General features: G+C 29.5%; 2 protein-coding genes across 2 annotated transcripts; one reads left to right on the forward strand and one right to left on the reverse strand.

Moving 5' to 3' along the window:
• The first annotated feature begins 196 nt into the window (after positions 1–196).
• LOC116773939 (NADH-ubiquinone oxidoreductase subunit 8-like) lies at positions 197–3,122 on the forward strand. The gene is made up of 5 exons (XM_032666531.2): positions 197–337; positions 560–780; positions 1,177–1,317; positions 2,325–2,423; positions 2,901–3,122. The coding sequence occupies exons 1-5, from the start codon at positions 301–303 to the stop codon at positions 3,060–3,062; spliced, it is 660 nt and encodes a 219-aa protein (XP_032522422.2). The 5' UTR covers positions 197–300; the 3' UTR covers positions 3,063–3,122.
• Positions 2,898–5,482, reverse strand: LOC116773933 (deoxynucleoside kinase-like). Its single transcript, XM_032666518.2, has 5 exons — positions 5,139–5,482; positions 4,829–4,998; positions 4,450–4,586; positions 4,118–4,212; positions 2,898–3,868 (listed from the first exon to the last, which is right to left on the reverse strand). The coding sequence occupies exons 1-5, from the start codon at positions 5,289–5,291 to the stop codon at positions 3,722–3,724; spliced, it is 702 nt and encodes a 233-aa protein (XP_032522409.1). The 5' UTR covers positions 5,292–5,482; the 3' UTR covers positions 2,898–3,721.
• Positions 5,483–24,258: the final 18,776 nt, after the last annotated feature.

Here is a 24,258-nt window from a genome sequence, read left to right on the forward strand (position 1 = left end):
TAAAATAAATATATTTGCATATTTAGTTCAATTTAAATTAATGTCCTTGTTGTAATGTTATACAGCAAAAATTGATTTGTTAGCGGTATTTAAACCCTATTTAGAAAAAAAAAAATTAAAATCGATACCTATATAAATATTTAGAAGACAAATATTTTCATATTGTTGCACAATGTTCAATAAATAAATTCTTAAGACGACACTGCTGTCTTTAAGTGCGATTTTAGTTTTGACAGTTGACACTAATTTTGACTGAAAGAAAAATCGTAACAAATAAATCGCAAATTTAATAAGGCAAATATGTCTTTAGCAAAAATATTTTCAGTGTCTTCTCGAGGTAAAAATAAAAATTTCCGTAGTAAAAATAAAATATATTTGGTATTGTACATCATCAACATTTAAACCTTAAGTTACGCAACTAAATATAACCTATTTTTTTTTTATTATAAACAAAATTTGTTACTCAAAAATACTCTCACTATTGATTTAAATTACTGTCAGATATTACCTATGTATTAACCGCATAATGATTTTTATGTTTACAACATTTTCATTTTAGTGAGGGCTAGTGGAGCTAGCAATGTTTTAGTACGTTATGCCAGTTCAGGTCAAGAAGGCAAAGTGGAAAAGGTGTATCCACCAAATGTACCTGGATATAAATATGTAAATGCTGAAGAGCAGGACATGAGTTTCCGGGAAATGTCCAACAGAGCTGCGCAAACTCTGTTTTGGACTGAATTGGCAAGAGGTTTTGCTGTAACACTTGCACATGTATTTAAGGTACAAAAGATAATTAATATAAAATTTATAACTACTCATTGTTTTAAGTGTGCCAGTAATTTTTTTTTTATGATAAAAGATTTTAATTTCTTCAGATAAATTGGGTTTTGATCTCTAGATAGTTGTACATCTTTTTATTTGTTAACTACATAATATTTTATTTATATCATCAGCATGTCTAGCTTGATGTTTTATTTTAAGAAATACTCTTTTCTTATCTATTGATTTTGTAATCAAATTATATATTGTGGTTAAATTTTATGTATATTTGTTTGTTTTTAACCCAAAAACTATTAAACTATTGGTTCCATAACATTTCACTGTAACTTAAAATTCAACAATTATATTTCATTCAATCATGAGTATTTTAGATATAATTTGTAAAATAAATTTCAGGAACCGGCGACAATCAACTATCCTTTTGAAAAGGGTCCTTTGTCTCCAAGGTTCAGAGGTGAGCATGCATTGAGAAGATATCCATCTGGTGAAGAAAGATGCATTGCTTGTAAGCTGTGTGAAGCTATATGCCCTGCTCAGGTATTATAATAACATATTTATTTAATTACCACCAAATAATGAAGTCAAAAATTATAAACATGCATTTATCTAATCATATTGTATTTGTAAATGTTTTTATGGCTCTGGATACGAGTCCTTTTGAGTTTCTAATCATAATACCATTAATATTGGCACAATACTGTGAACACAATATCAAAATTGGTAATTGATAAAAAAATTGGTAATTTTCAAAACACTTAGAAATTTTTATTCAGGCAATCCATGAATAACGTCATTTCGATTTACGTTTGTCAATATTTAGGTCAGAAGTTTAATTTATTATTTCTCATTACATATTTTTATTACATTTAAAATTTTTAGCTTTAAATATTATTAAAATTAAAAACACAGAAATATTAAAAATAACTAGAATTGTCATACGTACATACTATATATACATAATTATTTTAAGAACATATGTCTTTTTTTTATAAATGTAGCTTTTTTTATCCTGAGTCCGTGGGGATCCTAACTATTAAATTATAAAATGTGTATGTAAATATATAAAAAAAATAATTCTCAATTTAGAATTTCGTTGCCTATTTCGGGAATAAGCTCTCGAAATACGCATCGAAAGTACAAAGACTGCATGTTTCATAAAAATATTTTTACCAATTAAAATGCTTTTCGATTTATTTATATTTTTTTTCGTTAAATTTTAAAAACAAATATTTTTTTCATCTACTTTAAAGTTTTTTTTACATACCTGTATAATTGTCCTCTATGCCTCTATAATTGATGGTCCTTTCTCCTGTCATGGTACTATTAATTAAGTTTTATTTCATTTATTATTACTAATTACTATTTATTAGGTTACTTAGGGACTTATAAATTGATGACCATAATTGTAGTGTTAATGGAACATTTTTTAATTCTTTTCTCGTCTAAAAAGTTAAATTGAAACTTACCAAATTCAAGAATTAGAATTCAATGTATTTATGCAACTCGTGTAGATGTCTTGGTTAATATTACTTAATACATTGCAGGCAATCACAATTGAAGCTGAAGAACGCAAAGATGGCTCACGTAGAACAACTAGATACGATATTGATATGACTAAATGTATCTACTGTGGATTCTGTCAGGTAAGACTGCTATAGAATATAAAGGGTCATAACTTTAGTACTGACTTATAGTTTTAACTATTGAGTTAATACTAGTCACCTCATTTTCACGTTCACACAAATAGTTATATGAGCACAAATATGAACAAATTTATTTCAGGATACTGGATATCCAAGTTACAATGTCTTAATAAATGGCAATATTTTAAAGACATTTTTTGTTGAACAAAAATAAAAGCAAGTTTAATTGATTGAAAGGACAGCATTTTTACTAACTTAAGACAAAAAAAAAAATGTATGCATTTTAAATTACTATGTAATTTATATAACATGACATGAGAATATATGAGAGTTACCTGTGTTTATTTCTCCTATTCTGTCTTCACATAGCTTAGTAGTTAATTGCATTGTACGAGGACGATATTATTTTCATAAAACTATAATAAAGTTAATTTTTCAATAGGTCATATTATATACTTTTCTTTAATTTGTTCACAGGAGGCTTGTCCAGTTGATGCGATCGTAGAAGGACCGAACTTTGAATTCTCGACCGAAACCCACGAAGAACTCCTTTACAATAAAGAGAAATTACTCTCAAACGGAGACAAATGGGAGAGTGAGATTGCAACTAACATCAGAGCCGATCACCTCTACCGCTAGAAATGTTTTTATGTAGTACAATAGGATTATTTATTTATCCTAAATAAAATGTTAATGCTCCATTTGTTTTTTGCTTCATTTAAAAAACAGGCAAGAGATAAATGTATCGAGATCAAATTGAGTGAGAAATAAATAGGTGCGTAGTATCTGTTATTCTTTATTGCAGTCTTTATAGTTACGAGTACATAGCCAAAAACAATGTTGTTTAATAAAAAATATGCATACATGTGAGTGTTAATTAAAGATTTTTTTGCCACACATTTTACTACACACACATATATACTTAGTCTAAAATAATTTTGTTAGACATTCATTACACAATAATAATAGGTTTAGGAGCATGATTTGTGTTTCATATAAACATGAACAATACTAACATCTTATAACCACAGCTATACTATGAGTTATTAAAGAGAAATAAATGTACTGATTGCTCTTAGCTAGATTGGATATCTTTGGAGATGTGTTTATTACATTGCAGCACAAACCCTTACACTATATAATATGTATTATTGGCATCAATCATTAAGCCACTACAAAATAATTAATATCTTTATAAAATTCTAAATAGCATTTATTAAACATACACTATTATTATATATTTAAATTTAATATACTTATTTAATACTTTATAAGAAATGATTGTAACACCTAATGGTTCAGTTAGTATGGTTCCCGCCAAGTATTTTGTAGCTGTAACGGTCTAAATCTTTCTTGACCTCCTCTATGTTACGGTCGGCGTCAATCGTGAGCACCTCACAGCCTACGTCGGGAGAGTTCAGCCAGTTTTCATATGATTCATGGACCTTGCGATGTTTTAAACATTATTTATAGACCAGAACTCATTGTAGATATATGGAATAGTTTGGAAAAATATCTGCAGAATTAAAGTTAATTGCCACAATGAGGTTTACAACAGCTTTAATTCTTTCCAAATTATGAAGAAAAGCATCAGCTTAAAATATATGATTTATTAAAAACTTGTAGTTAAATTAAAGGAGAGTTAATGAATAGGAGTAGAAATGTTCTTACTATATATATATATTATACTATACCTGTTCTAAGTAGTCTAATGGTACCTCAGCCTCTTCAGCTCGTCCTCTCTTCATCATTCTTTCCCACACTGTTTGTGGAGTCGTCCTTAAGTAAACTGCAGGTTGAATATTGATTTATAAAAAGTGAATTACACCAGAGTATAAGATCTAAGGTGAGTATTCATTTTAATGGAACTAATATTTTTTTGAAGTTAATACACATTATTTTATTATAATCTTGTCTGCCTGGGATAATGGTTGCTGCAAAGTAACTGAAACTTCGGGAGTATGTAGTTTTAAAAATAATAAAATAGTGCATAATAATCCAACAATATTTGTGTAAATTTTAATACCTATAAGATCTAAACTAATATCCAAATTCTGCTCGGTGTAATCAAACCATTTTAGAAGCACCTCATATTCTGGGTCTTTCAGGAAGTTTTGTTTCTTAGCATTCTCTACAAAACAGAATCTGCTGTTTTGTACCGACCTGTGAAAATGTTTTTTATTTAAAATTATTGCGAGTTTCTTCATTGAACAAGGTTTACAATAGTAAATATTTTACAATATAATTAGTATGTATAAAAAAAAATATACTAATATTTTAAGAGAAGAAATAAGAACTTGGTTGTAAATAATGTCCTTAGAACTTTTTCACTTGAATTTCAGAACCATAATTTTTCAATTGATCTTCAAATAAGCCTTATATATTATTACAAGCCAGTAAGTAACCTTTCAAACATTTTGACAGTAATGTTTGGATTGGACGGTGGACTGGTTTGTATTTTGAGGCGGCTAAGGTGCACATAATGTTGGAAAGCAAAGCTCCATTCATTGAGATCACTGTACAGCAAACCGAGTAGGTTATGACCACTAACGTTGCGCCATTCGGCTATAGGCTCCTATAAGAGAAAAAATCAACTTATTTATTCGATGGTATTGGAAATTATAATAAATATTAAGGGACGTATTCAAATTTATTTTTATTAAAGAAAAATATCTTCTAAAATTATAAACAAATTCAATATCAACGGATGCTTACCGCATGTTTGTCAATGTTAGGATATTTGTCAAAGTATTTAATACAGGTTGATTTTCCAGAACCTATATTTCCTTCTATGGATACCCTAAAGGGCCGGCTTTGTCGCGTCTTCATAGAGCGAGCAGCAGTGGCAATCGTTTTTATGTTAGACATTTTGAATCTTGAATAATTCCGAAGTTGTAAAAGATATATTTTTTTATTTTTTTAATAAAATTTGATACGCAGAATTGGATAATGGATAAAGACAAATCATTTTTATGTTAACCCTAATAAATTTTAGTTCAGTTAGCTAAGTTATTACATGTTCACAATATATTAAGCCCAAAATTGGCGCAAAAACTGTTGACACGTAACTTTGACATTTATCTACAATGGTTGTAAAAGTTAAGTCTTAGATTCTAGTAGATATATTTTGATCAAGCTGTAGACTGTACGTTTTTTAATCAACTAACCATATGTATATATAGTGTACGTCTTTTTTTTTGTTTTTCATACATCAACAGTGTACCCCTCGATGAATAATCTCAGCAGTGTCAAAGTACTTAATCTCTAGTCGCAACCTCGATTCACAAATCCTTCTTTACATGATTCGGTATAATATCGCCCTTGACATTGGCGAAATCTATAAGGAAACGCCACTAACTAAGAGAAAGAGAGATATATGTATATATATTTTGTAGAATATGCAGTTATTTAGTTCACATATGGTATCGGTGAAAGTATATTAAAAATATTTTTAGAAATAGATTCCAAAATTCAGAGGGGTAATTGTTTTCTAAATTTGGCCCGTATAGTTTGTCTTTAAAACTTTCTGTTCTTTTTAAATAAAAAAGGTAATGTATTGTAACCTGCGCAATACACTATCCAAACAATTAAATTTCTAACTTTAAGAAGACTCCTGTTCTTCCGACTGAATGAAATGCTTTTTTTCGGACTGAACTAGGGGGTCTCTTCTGGTCAAATAGATTCAGCTGCAGGAAATAATTAGTAGAGATAAAGAAAAGGAAAAAAGAGAGACACAAGAAGGACGCTCCCGGCATACGGTGGTATATTTTATTCGGCGAACCCTTAATTCATTGCGGTAAAAGTATTTTATACATCATTATTATATTATTTTCAGGAATTACAGTTACGCAGTAACAAATAGTTAGTCATACATACTTTTGCATGTTTCATTTACTTTATTTACATTACAATTTTATCGCAGCCATTGACTATATATGTCGGAGTAGGAAGCACTTTGCCGTTTTTTGAAAAGAGTGACATCAGCATAACTGATCTCATCAATGACTATATTCTTGAATGTAGACGGTTTGACGAATCCCTTCCTTCGAAGAGGTCCGTTGCAGGGGCAACGGTTCGAGCGAGACTCTCGGCTCTCTCTATTCTGTACTCTCGCCTCTATTTATACCAACATTGTTGTGACTACACTTACACAGGTGGCTACTCAGGTAGTTATGCGGGTGACACCTGATAATTTCATATACCTTCAATTATTAGTTATTCAAATAATAACAATTGCGCCGATATATACATTCCATTAAATTATAAGCTCATTATAATATCATCATTTGTGTCTTATATTTCGTTTTGTCTTTTTAAATACTGTAGTATCTTTTATCTTTTATATTATGGAATCAAACATCAAACTATTACTAATCAATACTAATACTATTTAGGAAATGAATATTAAACTACTTTAGGCCTTGGGGAAAGCCTGACGACTATTTTACGAATCCTTTAGAATCTCCGGAATCCTGTTTGAGAATCCCTGCTATATGTTAAACATATGCATCTGTGAAATTCCGACGAGAGAATAAAAATACTTAGCTGCGATTAAAAAATATAAGATGAAAAAAAGATAACATAGAATAAGCGGTCATTGGCCCATTGTTTTGTGAGACGTTTTTCAGAATTTATTTGCTTGTTTGTTTTATTTTACGTTTCACTTTATTAACATGTATCATATTAGAATAAAACGTGACATACCTCCTATTAGAATTTCCAAGAAATACAACAATAAATTTTTCTAATTAATAAAAGGATAGATCGCAATACATACTAATTGAAAACAAAAAATTATAGCCGTTGTATAAAAAAAATTTACAAGTAAATTTTTCTAACCTTTAAAAATGCTATTACTTAGTTTCAATATAATACTCACTTCCTTTTACGTTCTTTATAAACTGTACATACATTTTAGCCATCTGCTCTACGAAGTAAGGCTTTATAAACCTGATGGTACGGTAACTTAAGACCTATTTTCAATAAGATAAGGATCAAAATTAAAAATTATCTCAATCTAATTCACAATGAGACTTAAACATATTGTAAGCATAAAGCTATACAAGAACTTAGCTTCATCATCACCCTTATTCATAACTGATCAGAACAAAATGTTCCTGAACCAGAAGTTTGAATTAAGAAACATATTTTTTATATTCTTTATTTCTATGTATTTGTTTAAGAACTACATCTTTTTAAAATGAGAAATTTAAATAAAACAATATTTATGTAAGAATTTTGTTTGAATATCTGATGTACTGAGTAACGATGTAGTGTAAAGAAGAGGGAAGTTTATAGTGTGGGGTTTCAATAATCCTCAACACGGGGTCAATCAGCCGAAAGCTCCCGGGCAATTTAATATGATCGTTTTATTTCAACTCTCGTTACATAGCTTTGACTGCGAAGTGAACGAAACGCGATTTATGTTACTGGTTACTTATAACTTGAAACTGTGAGTGAAAATAAATCAGGGACCGGAAGGTTGTTAATGTTTTTCGTATTTTTAAATTTAAAATCGTATTATATTACTTGATCTAATTCCAGATACTCATATAAAACATAATTTGGAATGAAACGATAAAAATAAACGTCGAACGTAAATATACAAAGAGTTCCGGTGAAAAATAAATAAACGAAATGGGGTGGGATTCGAGTTTATTTATAGTAAGTTAATTATTAAATAAACATTAAGATTATTACTTTTGAATAATAATTGTAATGTTCTTCTGGTACAGTTTGAAGTAGACCTTTCAAGACCTAAGGTTTTGTAATGATATAAGTATTCCTTATCTGACTCTAATTTTTTTAAATGCATTCATAAATTCTTGATTTTTCTTTATTTTAGTTTAGCTTTTCTATCATTTTTTATAATAACTACATACGTATATGAAATGAACTGACATTTAGCTTCCGTTAAGCAATCAAAAAAGAAAATTTGGAAATTACGAATTATTTTATTTCGTTTCAAGAGTTCTACAAAGACGAATGAATTAAAAAATTGGTTTCTATATTTTTAATGAAATCCAAATAATTATTTATAATAAAGAAGATTTTTTTTATGTAATAAAACAGTTATTGCCACCATTTTCCTCATTCTCATTCCGTCGTTTTCCCAAACGCCAAAGCTTGCTATACGACAACAATATTTTCCATTCCGAAAACGATTTAATGCCGGAGTTGCCGGTCGTTTATTTGTTTGGGAACCGGAATGATTAAATCGTCGGAACAGACGGAATGTGATCTCTAGGAACTTGTCACCTCTTGACGTAATATAAAGACATATGTATGTAAAACAATAATTATATTGGGCTAATAGTAATCACGTATATTTTTAGTAGTATTATTATTGTAAGAGAGATGTTATAGTTAAAAAAGTCGTTTTGTTAAAGTGTGTTTAATTAAATTTGTTTTATTGAAGAGTTAAATCAAAACAATGTGGCATTAACTGAAAGAATATTGTGCTACTGCTATGTATTTCAGATTAGAACTATATTGAAAGTTAATCATGTTTGAAATTTAATCATTGTACGGCTGTAACCACAAACATTTGCTACTTATCTGTTTATCTGATTTATAACATTTAATTTATTTCAAATGAATTTTACTATTCCATTGTTATCCAAATTTTCAGATCGGTCGCTAAATTGTGCGTTTTGTTTTATTTATGCCGTTAGAAAAAATCAAAGGGCGATTTTTAAAGCGTTTAGAGTTAGATATATTATTGCTAGTATAGAATGAAATAGATTATGAAATGGAGTGAACTGCTTTAATTCCTTGCAACATTTTAACTTACTACACTTTTGTTCTATATAAATTAAATCCTTGTTAAAGAAGACCGCAATAAGACAAAATAGGTTTAATTGATAAATTAAAAGCTATCTAAGCCGTAAGATTAAAGTCAATTGGCTGAATAGCCGATTGACTTTAGTCTTTAGTATTCACTAAGCTTGATAAAGAATTATAGAGATTGGCTTAATAAAGCGCTCGTGTTGATTTATAATTCCGGTTAAAAAATAAAATAAAGCGATGTAATCCTGATATAAGTAAGTAGGAAGATAATTTTCAGCCAGCCATTAAAGCATTTATAACTCTTAATGTTGTTTAAGGACCAATGTTAATTGCACTCTACAACAAGAGGGTATAAAGATTATACAATTATCACGTAATATTGTGGCATGTTGCAAGTGTTTTTAATTTTTATGAACATTTCTATATTATACATTTGTCATTTACATAATAATGATCTTTATTAATTTTTTTTATAAGGTAATACAAGTAAACTGAATGAAAAATTCAACTAACTTATTTATATTAGCTGTCGAACAATCGCATCTGTATTTCATTATTCATATAGACAAACACTTGGACTAGTTTTTATTTAATCAATCACTATAGATGCATTTCGTAAAACGAATATAAAAGATTCTTCCAAACTGAGCAGGACGTTTCTCTGAACAAACTTTGGTGATATTTTACAATTTGTTTGGACGATATTTTAAGCGAATATTTTTGGAATAAAGTTTGATTTAGTTTCAATATTATTATAACTACATACAACATGAAGCATTTTTAGATATAGCAAAAGGATTATGTCCCAATTTGCGTAATATTTGTCAATATATCTATGAAATTATTGTTTATATTCAAGAATTAAATTAAATATATAACTATTCTAAGCCTCTCGAAGCGGTGGTTGTCTATCCTTGTAGGAGTATTCATTCCTTACTTAAGAATAATATACAATGGCTATATATTTTATCAAAGACAACCAAAAAAAAAGCATTTATATTTATGGTATTGTAAAAAATGTCATTGCATTATGGGGTGAATGTTTTCTAATTATCGCATTATGCTACTTCAGAGAGAAATTTTTGGAAATGTTTCTTTCAGAAACGTTTTATAGATAAATGACTTTAATAAATTGTTACTTCTATTATAGTAATAAAGAATAATGATAAATTATATTGTTTAATCAATGGCTGATACTGTTTTCCTTATATTTAGATACACGTAAATTGTTATTTTGTACGCCATTCGTCCATTGTTACGTATAATTTGTTTAGCTTTTCAATTTATAAATTCTGCTACAAAATTTTTCGTGGATTTTGCGAGGTACATAAGGACGGTATGATTTTTTAAATAAACGTAACATGTAGTAATAGATATAGAATGATGTGATAAATATGGTAATTTTAAAATTAAGTTTTTGAATGTGACGAAGAAGCGTTTACTTTGGATTGAAAGTTCGTTATTGGTGTGGAATCAAGGACTCAATTACAAAACGTCGCCGAGGGAAATCTGTAATCGAGTTTGTCTGTTATTCCGAACCCCTTAATTCGATTCCTGATACTTTTTATACATCCCAATCCTATAGGTAATAGATGTGCTGAAATTTACACTCCAGTTTTATCGATTACGTTTGGACTGGAAAAGAAATCGATCCGATGTATTTCAGGATGTATATTATTAACTCTGCAATATACATATTAAGTTCAGCCAATGTTATTACGTAAAATAAAGAGTCCAAGCAAAGAATCGTGTCGGGTTGAAAGCATATAATTATTTTTTGCCAATTTTAACAACCCTAAAATATTTACATTAAATACATATTATAACATATTATGTACCTTATGTAAAGATTATTTTATCATCTAAGCAATGTGTTTCATGTTGACACTGAATAAGGTTTATTTTATGTTCCGGGTTAGAGAATTATGTTCCGGAAGAATAATTGTTGGTTTAAACTAAAACATCTGATCTGAAAACAGTTGAGGTAAGTGGAACGTTCTGGAGTAGACTTGTTAAATGTTAGTGAACATGGCCTCTTTCGTAAATAATTAAACCTTTTGTATTTGTTTTGTATAATGTAATAAATTTCGCCGTAAATCATCATCTTAAAACTGCTTAATCGTTTGAAATCTAAAATCTAAAGTCTATACCGGAGTGAACGTAAGTAAATTAAGTGACTTTACATAGAACACAGAAGCTTAGTGGATTTCGTCCCTTAAATAAGTATTTGTACATTAGTACACAAGGAAAGTTCATTAGTATACGAAACTGTTTAAACCTTTGTCCGACATGTTAAATCTTACGTTTGACAGATGTATACATTTATTTTAGCTAATTAAGTTTTGTAGTACTAGTCTAGTTTGCTGTGGCTAATGTGTAGCTTAGGTTTTGAAATAACATAAAAAATATTTGCATTCGAGTTCGTTTATTTAACACCGCAACAATTCTTTACAAGCTATGAGAATAACTGAGGTATCCTTCACACACAATTGTTATATGTAAATCATAGTAGCTTAAAGAAATATTATTCTCGCTCTCAAATATGACCATAGAAAAGAAAAGAAGCGTTCATAAATACATATACTTATTATCTTTGTTTGCGTTTTCTTTTAATTTAAAAGAAATGATTTTCTATTTTTCATTCATAAGAAATGTAACTAAAGAATTATAGAATGACTTGCTTTTCGTGTATTTTCTTGTATGGAGTTTTGAATGAATAAATAATACCGAAAAAAATATGTTTCTTCAAATAAAATTATGTCTTCCTTGTCTGTAGTGTGTGTAATGGTAAGTGAGTTTTTAAATATAGATTAAAATAAATAAGACAAATCACAAAAAAACTTGGAGATATCAAGATAAATTCTTACATACTCAGGCCATAAAATCTTAACAAACAAATATCGTTTCGAAGATAATTAAGCTGTAGTAATCCCTGGAATTTCAGATACTCTATTATATTAAACAGGTCCTTTAAATAGGGAAATCTACAATAACGTTGGCTCAAATTACAAGAAAACCAATGGTTCCTTAACGAATCTCAATTTTAATGTTTAATAGAGTCACTGTAATAGTGGTAAAGATAATACCTTACGTTCTTTCAATATAAGAAATCTAGAATGAAGATTTAACTCAAATTAATTAAATGTTGTCTCCACATGTCCAAGTCAGTTGTGGTTTGTAAAATCACTGGAAGTACAATTGCCAACAATAAGTTATTATTGTACAATGTGACTTCACATTTACGATTCAATTCGTTTCATTTGCTACACGACTTTGCTTTTTGGCAAATTTTATGATCCTAGGGCATCTTGAAGTCTATAGGCTTTAATTCCAGTTCGCGAGCCAAAATATATGGAATAAACAAAGCAACAACGACCTCATCTTGAGGATTCGTTGACTTAGACGTTTAAATTATTCTCTGCTACAGGGACGCCAGATCTGCAATAGTTAAATATTTGACATTCTTTGTTTGGCTTGATATCTCAATGCGTTTTTATAATAGGCATCTTAACAGATAGAGAAATTATGGTTTTTGCCGATTGAGGTACGGAAACGTAAAACTTGTTTTATTCAATATCGGGCAGTTTCTATATTCTTGCCAATTTTTTTACAATATATTTATGACATAACAAGGGACGTGAAATCAAGAAAAACCTTAAAGACTATCTTATCTACCTATTAAAGGGAAATGAATAGGGTTATTTACCTTTCAAATTTATTATGGGAAAAGGATCAAAAATAAGTTATTTTTCTCTCTTATCAACTTGTAGTTCTTCGCAATTTAAGTATGTTTTACGATGGAATTTATTACATTAGGATCTGACAAAGAGTTTTATTGGCCTAATACAGAAGTATTTTTTAATGATTATACTAATTTATATTATGCAGTTTTATTACTTGCCACAACATTTAAGTTTCTTAAGTTAAAACAAAAAAATCGATGTTATAATAGTTGTTACTTTAATCGAATATTATTAGAGAAAGTCATCAATAGCTACGACGACATTTTCCGTTCGGATGGAGGTTTAACGAAAAGGTTATTCGATTCTTTTCCTACAGAATATAACGTTTATATCCTTGGGGATAAAAAAAATAACCTAAAAATAAAATCGGTTCAGTTTAAAGCGTTAATATAGTATTATGTTACGTATTCATGTTTTAATACTACTACTTAATATCTGGGCTCCTAAAACAGTGCAATATTTTTAATTCATGAAAACAAACAAGTTCGGTCAGAGTTAAATAATGAGTGAATCTTGATGTGACGTGTCTTTGACAGCGATTTGACAGCAATTCTAAAGTGAAACATTAACCATAATAATGCCGTATATTACATACATATGTATGTTGCATAATATTCAAAATCCCTAACTCTAGATAAATGACATAACTGGCGTAGTGGCTACATTCCTGACTAAAACGCGGTATACATATCAAATATCAGTTTTCGCTATATATATATAGATGTTTCGTATTTGCGTTTCAAGGTATTTATCCCAAGCTAAATAACGTAACTGTTATTTTAAATCATCAACGTGTCAAAACTATCAAACAGAAGGCATTCAATTCTGAAATCAAATAAGCCCAGGACTGTTGTAATATATCGTCGTAATATGATGTTATTTAGATCTTTAACTTGTTGTATCGTCAATTAATTTCATTAAATAATACAAAATTATTAATATTGTAATCATTTATTAACTGGGTATCTGGGATTTAGTTAATTATTATGAATACCAAAATGTAAATAATTATAAAAATGAATGTAAATAAGATACACATCTATTTTTAATGAGATGTTCTTTTTGAAACAATGAAAAACAACGCATCTATTAATAAGAATATGTATTTTTAGCCGATAATATACACCTAATATACCTAATATTTACTTTGGGATTCACAAATGCAAAGGTGAGTTATTTCAATTGCGACAACTCGGGATAGTGACCTGTCAGCAAAGTCGTACTGTTACGAGTACTTACAGTCTATTGTTGTTTAAATGTATTGGTTTGGTAGCTCGTGTTAAATGGTAGTTATAAATAAAGTTAGTATAATTACTATAATTTGTGTCGCAAAAAGCTTGTATGTGAACACATAAGTGAATACAATTCAGTATTTTTTTATATTATTTTTTTTTATCCTAAACGATACAGTTGTTTTACTGAAAGTCAAGTTAAGTTAAGTTGTTTTTTTGTTGTTGTATACAAGTGATGTTTTTTAGGAACTTTGGTGTATCGGAAAGGTCGAGCGATGAATCCACCATCCTGTCTCCATTTTATGACATTAGTTTGCGTTGTTAAATTATTAATAATTGCTCTGCCGACCACGTACGTATAGACTTAGCTTATACCTGTCAAATTAGTGTTATTCTTTCTAAGTTTAAAATGAAACTGAAAATCCTTGTTTTTAAAAATAAATATTCAATATATGTATGCTTGCACTGGCCTATATCTAAAGCGCGCTTTTGTTGATAGTATAACATAACAGGTAAATAAGATCCAGAGCATCGATGATAGTAAGAGCGGGCTTTCAATAATCCCCGCGTGCTTCAATCAACCGAGTGCACACGGCCAATTTACAATGTTCTTTTTATTTTAACCCTCGTATACAGCTGTCAAGAGAAGTGAGAAATCGTATATATCAAACAGTTTGGCAAAATAGAACAGAAGTATTATATATTTTTTTCTTTTAGAGTTTTTAACTAACGGTGAATTTTTAATATAACGTTCTTAAGATAGTGATTGTAAAATTAAAAACTCAGTTATCAAATAACTGAATGAGAGGTATGAAAAGAAATCGGTTTTCGAGTAGTAAGCATACATAGGTGACAGTTATTAAAATCGGTTAATCACTTTTCCAGTTATTTGAAAGACAAGAAGTAAGCTGTGTGTAATAGTATATAATTTCAAACAAACGGCCTTTACACTTAACCTTTGTTTTGGGTTTATTGTAGCTAGGTAAAACGGTAGGAGTGACATTAAGATTTATATTAACAAGTGAAAAGTTTCAACGTTACTGCTCACCCGTTTCTTGTTATGTTTTGCCTTTGTCTTACTTGATTATGGGGTTTTGAGGAATTATAGAATAAAAAAAATTTATAAACATGTATTACAAACGACCTAACTTTTCATGATTAATAACACTAAGTTATAGAAAGTTCAGATATAAGAATTTGGACTTTAAAAACTTTTAAAGATTCAAGGTTATTCCTACATGGATACCACATCCGTTTAGATCAAGTTTTTTATACTCCTATAAATATTATTGAAGAATCCAATAAAAAGGGTGGTAGCTTGCTTTAATTTTATGTTATTTGCAAGCAAATGTCGGAATTCCTTGTCAAAATGTTTTTAACTGGGTTGAGCTTAAATGTTAAGGATCTGTTATTATTTTTCACTAGAGAAAAACATAATGAGTATCCTGAAACGTTTTAAGAAATATTACTGAACATTTAAAATCAAAATATAATAAAAAAAATATTGACAATGGATCATGTATAGATAATGTTCATATAACGTTTAAGTTATGTTTCTGAAATAAAATAAAATACTAATTTTATGAGGAATAATAATGACGATAAAGAGTCTTTTACCAAAAAAATAATTAACAAGATACCCTCAACATAAAATAAAGCCCGTTTAAAGCTTCGAGAATTCGTTAAAAGCAACATCCATTCTATTAAAATCTCCCAGCAGGAAGCAGTTCATTAAGTAATGGAATAATGAATGCATTGTTTGAATGTCTCGCGCCAACAAGTTCCGTCACAAAGCAATTTTCTATTTTTCACATTTTTCATTTTTCATATTTGTCCGTCAGACATTTTTTGTTAAGCGTGGCACGCAACATAGTTCAGAAGTGTTTTTATCCTGTTATGTTCAATATTTTAGCGTCTTAACGCAAAATAAGTTATCTGTAGGTGTGCTCCATGTGGGATTTTTAAAGTATCGAAGATCCGTTTAACTTTACATGAGTTGAGAGTGAATATTTTGGGATTTTTAGTTTAGAATCGGAATTTTGTATGAATGAAAAACCTAACCCCCTCCTGCCTTTGATTTGATATTTAACGGAGGTTATTAAGGTTACATAAATATTGTGAACAGAAGTTAAAATTTACTCATTGATCAAATATGAATCACCTATGGGACCTGTTTGGATCTACAGAATCTTTGGCAGTGATTAAAATGACAAAAATATGTCTCTGAATTTATATACCTAAAAACTTCGAGTGCTATTAAAATCTTTTGTAAGCAAGACAAAGGCGTGTGTCAGCGTCTGAATTATTTCATTGTTTGTATTTTTACGTTTTGTGTCAATAGTTTTCATACAAATTTAAGATGAAAAAGACAAATGGAAATATTACAAAAGATATCAAGAGAGAGGAAGTTTAGCATTCTCTGGTCTATTCATGAGGAAAATTTCATTAGTAGCGAATTTCATATCATATAAATTTTCATAACCAAAATGTTTCAAGCTGTTCCATCTTCATTGTTGCAAAATGTTAGTTGTTTTTGTATTTTATTTTATTTAAAATTAACTCCACACTTACATTATATGAATTACGAAAACATATATTATTCCAATCTCGTCAAACTATAAAAAATGTGAAATATTTAGTATCAGAATTTAGTTTACCTGTACCTAGCCTATAAGAAGGTAATATTAAAGTATATAGTATATAGTTTCTAGTTAAATTTGTACAAAAATATTGCGATTTCGTTCTAGCAATATATTATTCATAGTTCTCTTAACCTTCAATGATAATGATTTATTTTCAACTAAACTTTCTCAGGTATGTAGTTCAAGAGGTTTAACGAGCTCGAAGTTTTCAGTAGTGCTGTTCGTTTATGCATTTCCCTGAAGTTTACGATAAAAATAAACGTTCTCACCTCACCTTTTTCATTCGGGCTACTTATTTCCAAATTGATTTTTAACTTATATTTAGAAAGAAATCTATAGGAATTACAGATTTTAGTCGGACAATTTTATTAGATAATCTAATTAGCTGTTAAACTCCGTATAGCAACATGCCATGTCCTTATAATGGGCTAAATGTTTTCAGAGAAGAGAACTGCAATATATTACAGACTTTGAGCGACCACTAAACTTTATCATAGTATTTATAAAGTATTTAAAAACTGTTATAACAAGTTGATACACAAATATAGCGCTCGGTACGTAGCAAGTATAAATTAAGTTCGGTCTCACAACTATCTGCAATCTTAAAAATTATATCGAAGTGGAAGAATTTCTAATGTCATTTTTACGCTTGACATTACTGCGAACTGTGACTCGTTACTTGATGTATAGTGGTCTTGATTTACTTATTCATAATTCCTTTAGAAATATATGAAAATAGCATTTTATATTATTGTGCTCAATAAATCGAAACATTTCTGTTTCATTCAGACTTTTCCTTTACGAAAGTACTCTCTGTTTTGTGTGACACATCGAATAATGTATTTTTTGTTTGTTATGTATATCCCATATTGTGTTAATATTTCTCACGGTATTAATATAGGACAACCTTATTAGTTTATACATTTGTCAATGTTGAATAATAGTACTCCATCTTTTAAGTTAGTTAACATTCCTAAGACGGAAAATAGAAAGTGTTACAAGTATTTAATCATCTCAGGCGAGGGATCAAACAAATTTGTATACTAATGTAGTTTCCTTGTAAATGAATGGACAAATAGTTAAGGGACAAAGCCCACAAAGCCTCTACGTAAGGTCGCTTTATTATATTATGTCGGCTCTGGTAATAAGGTTAATGAAATTTGCGTCTCAAGGTATCCAACAAAGTAGTAAAGCTAAAAGGAATGCCTGGTAGGATCCGGAGAGATTCGGTTATTTTTAGATAAAATTTAAATTTAAATTTATGCCATGTATATGATGAACAACTTTATCGAAGATAAACATCACTAGGATGGTATCTACGTGAGCTGATAGGTAAATTTGTATTGTATAAAAGACAATATAATGTAAGAACATAATCATTTAATCAATTGAATCGTTTCGTTGAAGAATGAACTCTCATACTATGTAATAAATACCACACACACCCTAACTGTAAATAAAATAAAATAAAAAATAAATTGGCAAATGTAATTTTTATAATAAATAAAAATCTATAAGGCCAGATTCTTGAAAATGCTTCGTATAGTTAAAAAGGTATATCGTATCTTAAAAAAATTATAAATTTTTAAAATTTTCACTAATTTTGTAAGAATAAAAGGGGTTGGTTCTTTTTTTTGGGTACCTAGGACAAAAATAAGTTACTGTCATATTAATTACGGATACTTATAACATCAGTTATTTAACTCGAAGTCACTTTAAGTTCGGAAACCAGGTCATCAGGCAGGTACAAATACACATTTGTAAATACATATATACAAATAAACGCATATCTGTCCGCCGGCCACTGATTAAGTTCCTGAAACCAAAAACCTCAAAAAAAATCTGTATTAATTAAATAATAGTTTTCCAAAAATAAAACGGTCGATATGAAGAGAAACTATAAATGTTCTTACAAAGTTTTCTAACTGTGTATAATTCAGGGGAATTATTATCTAATAGTCATTCTATATTATCCAGTTAATGAGTTAATTATTATCAATATAATTAATTTATGAACACCTAAAAGCCATTCCTTATTAAATAGATTTGTTTTAGAAGGAAGGTAATGATAACATTACTTTTATAAATGGGAACGAGTAATTCTTAGGGTATAACAATAAATTCAAATTCCTCGTCGAGTATAGGTAATCGAAGTTCAGGGACTGACAAAATTTTGTGTTAACTAAATCGCCCTGGCGTGCGGTCCTGAAATATAATCGGGGAAAAGTAACCGAATTCTAGATTTTGAGGTCGAAAATAACAGACGATATCGACAAACGAATCTCAAATATTTATTCGTTTGTTAATAAACAGATGAAAGGTTTTACATGGCCAGTAACTTTAGAAAAATATATATAAATTTGTATGCATATAATACGCGTTGTGTGTATATAATTTGTAGTTGATTATTTTAAAGACGCTGCGCAAATATGTTTTCGTAACAACAATAAAGTTTTTATGAGATCAACTTAAGGAATATTTAAAAAACCGAATAAAAAATTATCTGAAAGGAATTGGTGCAATTCGTTACATTGGAGCTTTTATTGAAATAAAAAGACTTAAAGAGTTTTTCTCATGAAAATTGATTTGTACGGCATGTTTAGTGCAGGATACGACTTGGTATTTTATCGTTTATGGAATTTTAGAGATAAATCTAGACCAGATAGACTTATAATTAAACTTTTGGAGTATAACGCTTAACTAAGTAACATCAGTCACTAAGTTCTTAATCTCAGGTTTTCTGATTAGGTTGTAATGGTAAGTTTGACCAACTTATAATATTGCCACTAATATCAAAGGTTGACGGAAATTAATAATATTAACAAAGTAAAAGCCGATATAAAGATTAAAGAGCTTTTTCAGATATTTTCGTCAAATAAATGATAAGACTATATTTTCGCGTTTGTTTAGAAGTTATTTTGCTTATTATTCTAAATATTTCTAGTAAGGAAATAATGCAGTGCATAATATATATTCAATGGCTACAATAAAACTCCTTCATTTTTAACCAATGGCTGAATTCCGGTTTCCTAACGAGGTGAAATTGCGGAAACAAGATTGAATTTAAATGAAACTAATATATTTTCGGATATACTACGCGGATTTTATTGTTTTAAAACTACATAATCCCGACGTTTCGGACACTTTTCAGCAACCGTGATCACGGGCAGACGAGATTTGAATTTGAAAGTTTGAATTGCTGTTTTGCATATCGAGGATTATAATATCCTTGAAAAATTCACACGTGAAATTTAATTTCATCAAATAATTAATAATTATTAAAAACTGAATGGTTTTTCCAGAAAATTTTGCAAGAAATGCCGGCTACTTACAAATTTATTAATCATTCAAATATAATATAATATTATATTTAGTAGCAACCGCTTGGTTCGTTTGTAGTCATTATAATTTTATTTCACAGCAAGTTTACCTAAAGCCGAGTATTATGTAGTCACATTCCGACAGAGGTACACTAAATCTTAGTTTCAAATTTAGCTCGTTTACAATCAACGTCGTGTGAAATTAAATTGCCTAACTTATACTTACATTAAAATTTCCACGCGATAATATCCAAACTTCTTAATGAATTACTTACACTGTGATTACAATTAACGATAAGTGATGATAAATAAACGTGAAGAAATATCCACAAAATGAATCACAAGGAATACGTTTAATAAGATTTAAACCGAACAATTTTTTTTTTATTTGATTGTTATCTTGTACTTTATACTATAAATACAAAATTTGTAAAAACAGCCAAGTCTCGCAACTCAGTCGGTGCGAATTTGCAATCGCATTAAGGAATCTTAATTACTATTATATGTAGGGCTTGTGAGTAAAATTGTATTTTTAAACATAAAAGCTTTTTAATATTGATGTGGTCACTTTAAGATGTTGTTACATTAAATAATTACGTTAAAACTTAAGACAGAAGGTTCCTTAAGTAGGGACTGAATAAATCAACAGACTTGATATTATATATATCTCAGAACTTTTTACGGTGGAAGAACTGTGTTGCGAGACTTGATTATTTACAAGTTTTGTTTTTGATTTCATTTGTTTTAGGTAAAGTTATGTGTTAATCAGATAATTACGTTTGGTGGCAGCGAAGGATGCAAGAAAAATCAGTTTTACTTATAAAACTATATTCTATTAACAATTAAGACTTATTTAAATGAAACTAGTATTTTTCGGATGAACTACGCGTGATTTATTTTTGTAAAAAACTACATACTCCCGACGTTTCGGTTACTTTTCAGCAACCGTGATCACGGGCAGACGAGATGTGAATGTCTGTCAGTTGGTCCTTGTTATTTATCACCTACCGCCATCGATTTCTTAATTTTCTGGCGTACCGATCTGGATTAAGACTTATATCTAACTACTTGCTAGAGAGGTGTCTTTAAGTCAACGATTGACTCCAGTCTGAATATGTGTTGGGTCTTCACTTTCCCATTCCCACCGATGGCTCAGAGTTAGCATCTGGTACTTAACACCATTGTTGTAGTTGTAAACTTATTCCCCGGTTATGTTCGCGTAACAAGGTTATATCTCAAAAGAGATCTTTTAAAAAATAAACAAATATTTTCCTTTGTAAAACGACTACTGTAATTAAAAGCGAGGCTAAGAAAATAAGCAAATCATCAAATTAAAGCAAATTTACTTACACTTTTGTGAATCGCTAAGAAATAGAGAGTTTGATCGTAACTTATCCTTTTAAGCCATAAATAAGTCCAAATTTAATCTCAACTTCATGAAAAGGATTAATAGTTAGTTAAATAAATTTCCTAAGGTCATTTAAATTTTATATACGAAATATATTACTTGGATGTTTTTTTATTTATATAAATTAAGTTTCTTCAACTGTTTAATCGCGTATATTTCAAGAAAGCACTCGAAGCATATGTCTGATTCGTATAACCATTAATACATCTTAGTTGAGGATTCCATAATGTTTTACTATTGGCTAAAAGACTGTTCTAGTTTAAGAATAATCTTATGCAATATAATTTCTATTATGTCGTTTGAAAAATCTAAGGTAACTTCATATATTGGCTACTCGTTGATGATGAATTTATAGAAAATGGTATTATGTTATGGTGGGTTATATGGTATTATGATTATAAGTCCCCTCCCGGTGTCAAAGCCAATAGGGCTGACAGCTACAGTCTAGTCACACCGGCGAAAAGACGATTATAAGGTTAAAGATATTTTGACTGAGTTGCCAGTGCTGATGGGATTTAATGTTCAGTCAAAACTGTTTATGGCGAAATGTTAAAAATAATGTGTGTGTCTCTGTATTATTTAAAAATAATTATAAGGCGATTTAAGTCTTTCGCGAGTATTCATTTAAATGAAACGAATATTTTTCGGTTTACTACGCGTGTTTTATTATTATAAAAACTACATACTCCTGACGTTTCGGTTACTTTGCAGCAACATTAATCACGGGAAGACTAGAATAATTATATATGAATAAGAAATCTGAAGGAGCTTATTAGATTTTCACTGTGCGATGAACTATTTTAAAGTCCTGCATACATTTATACAACGTAAATAAGCAAAAGGAAAACGAAACAGCGGGTAATAGCTAGTTTGAAAATATAACGCCTAACTGTAATTGTTCCATAACTATTATTAATCGCACTAGTGCAGAAAAATTAAATTACGCTTGTGTCTGACACGACTGTTGTTCTACTTTGTGCTGTGTAATTCCTTTCTGAAAATGTATAAAAAGAAATACGTGGTTTCATAAAATATATTCAAGCGAGTTATTTTTATTTAAATCTTTTTATATTTTAATAAAATAACGAAAAGGAATTTTTCCATAAATTTACCATCTATTAAGAAGTTATGAGACGGTATTGAATAGTACACAAAATCCATGAGAGATGTTCAGACCGCAACTAGTCAACTACTCGTATACGGAAACGGTTATTACGAAATCGGATTATGAAGACGGACTTACAATTAATAAGAGGCTTTCCGATGCTTAGCACTCCAAGTCTGATTATTACTTCAATATAAAGTATACGAGGATTCATATACCACGAAGATCAGTTTCATAGCATTCACTATTGGTTACTGCGCCTTTTTAAGTTTTGTTTTCAAGTAGTAATTTTAATACCGATAACGCAAAACCGACCGATAACGCATCCGCAACACCCCTTATGTTGCAGATGTCCATGGGTGTTCGTGACTACTTCTCACCAGGTAGGCCGCCTGCTCCTTTGTCCCTTTGGAACATAAAAAAACATTAAAATGATTATTTGACTCTTTATTTATATAAATAAATTGTTTGATATTCTGGATATCTTCTAGTTAAGGGAAGGGACTAACATTTTATATATAATAATGAATAAAATATTTTTCTTGAATTGGAGTGAGTGATAAATAAAAGCCAGAATTTGTTTTTACCATAATTTATTTTGAGATCCTGCTTGTTGTCGTCGTATGAAAAATTTATATCACTATTGTATTTAATAAGCATTAATAAAATATGATAAAAAAAAATCATTTTCTACAATACTTGTAATGTTTTCTTAAGTTTAAGTAAGTAATCAACAAATCAATTTACTCTTTGAATGTTACAAATTCACAAATTATTAAGATTTCAAATCAATACTTCCGCTGAAAGAAAACAGCTCAGAAAAGCATGTTTTATTGTTTCAAATATTTTTTTATATTTTAACTGTAAAAGTTCGAAATAGTAAATTAAAAATGTAGCAGCAGGTAGCTAGTCTATTTAATAATGGATTAATGAATGCATTGTATAACTGTCCTGAGGCAACAAGTTCCGTCTGGGAATCTTTATTTAATACAGTCTTTTTATTCTTAAGGAAAATGCAATATGAGTTTTTTTCAAGACTTTGAAAGGAATTTTTCCAAGTGACGTCAATAAAATCACACAATTTCAGGCAATTTCGCTGCATTTTTCTGTTTATTATTAAATTTCCGTCTTGTTTATGTATTTTGATTAATAGTTTTTTTTTATATTGTTTATAGTTTGAGAGAAAGGTATTACGGTGTCACTTAAAAAAAATCTTCAAGTCTGAAGTGCCGATGAGTAAGGGTCATATACCTTCTCAGGTACTTTCATCTAGGGGAAATCTCAGAACTTGAATACCTTAGGCAAAAAACTAGCTCTTCTGTGATGTGATACCAATAGATGTCGCCAGGTGATGTAGAATACCGTCCTCTCAGTGCATATTCTTGAAGAACCCTGAAATGATAAAGGGTGTTACACCAATAAGGTGTTATAATAATTGGTGCCAGTTATTTTCATGTTGCATCCGTCGTTGAAGCTGCTTGCGCCGATACGGCCATTCTGGCAGGCGGTGCGTGCTCTGCACCTGCCTGGTGATGTGTTCTCTCTTGCTTAGCTTTTGTTATGTTCTCGTACCCGTTGCAGGTCTCGTAGAGTAGA

The sequence above is a fragment of the Danaus plexippus genome, chromosome 8 (genome assembly GCF_018135715.1).
Source record: "Danaus plexippus chromosome 8, MEX_DaPlex, whole genome shotgun sequence".
In the NCBI taxonomy this organism is placed as follows: Eukaryota; Metazoa; Arthropoda; class Insecta; order Lepidoptera; family Nymphalidae; genus Danaus; species Danaus plexippus.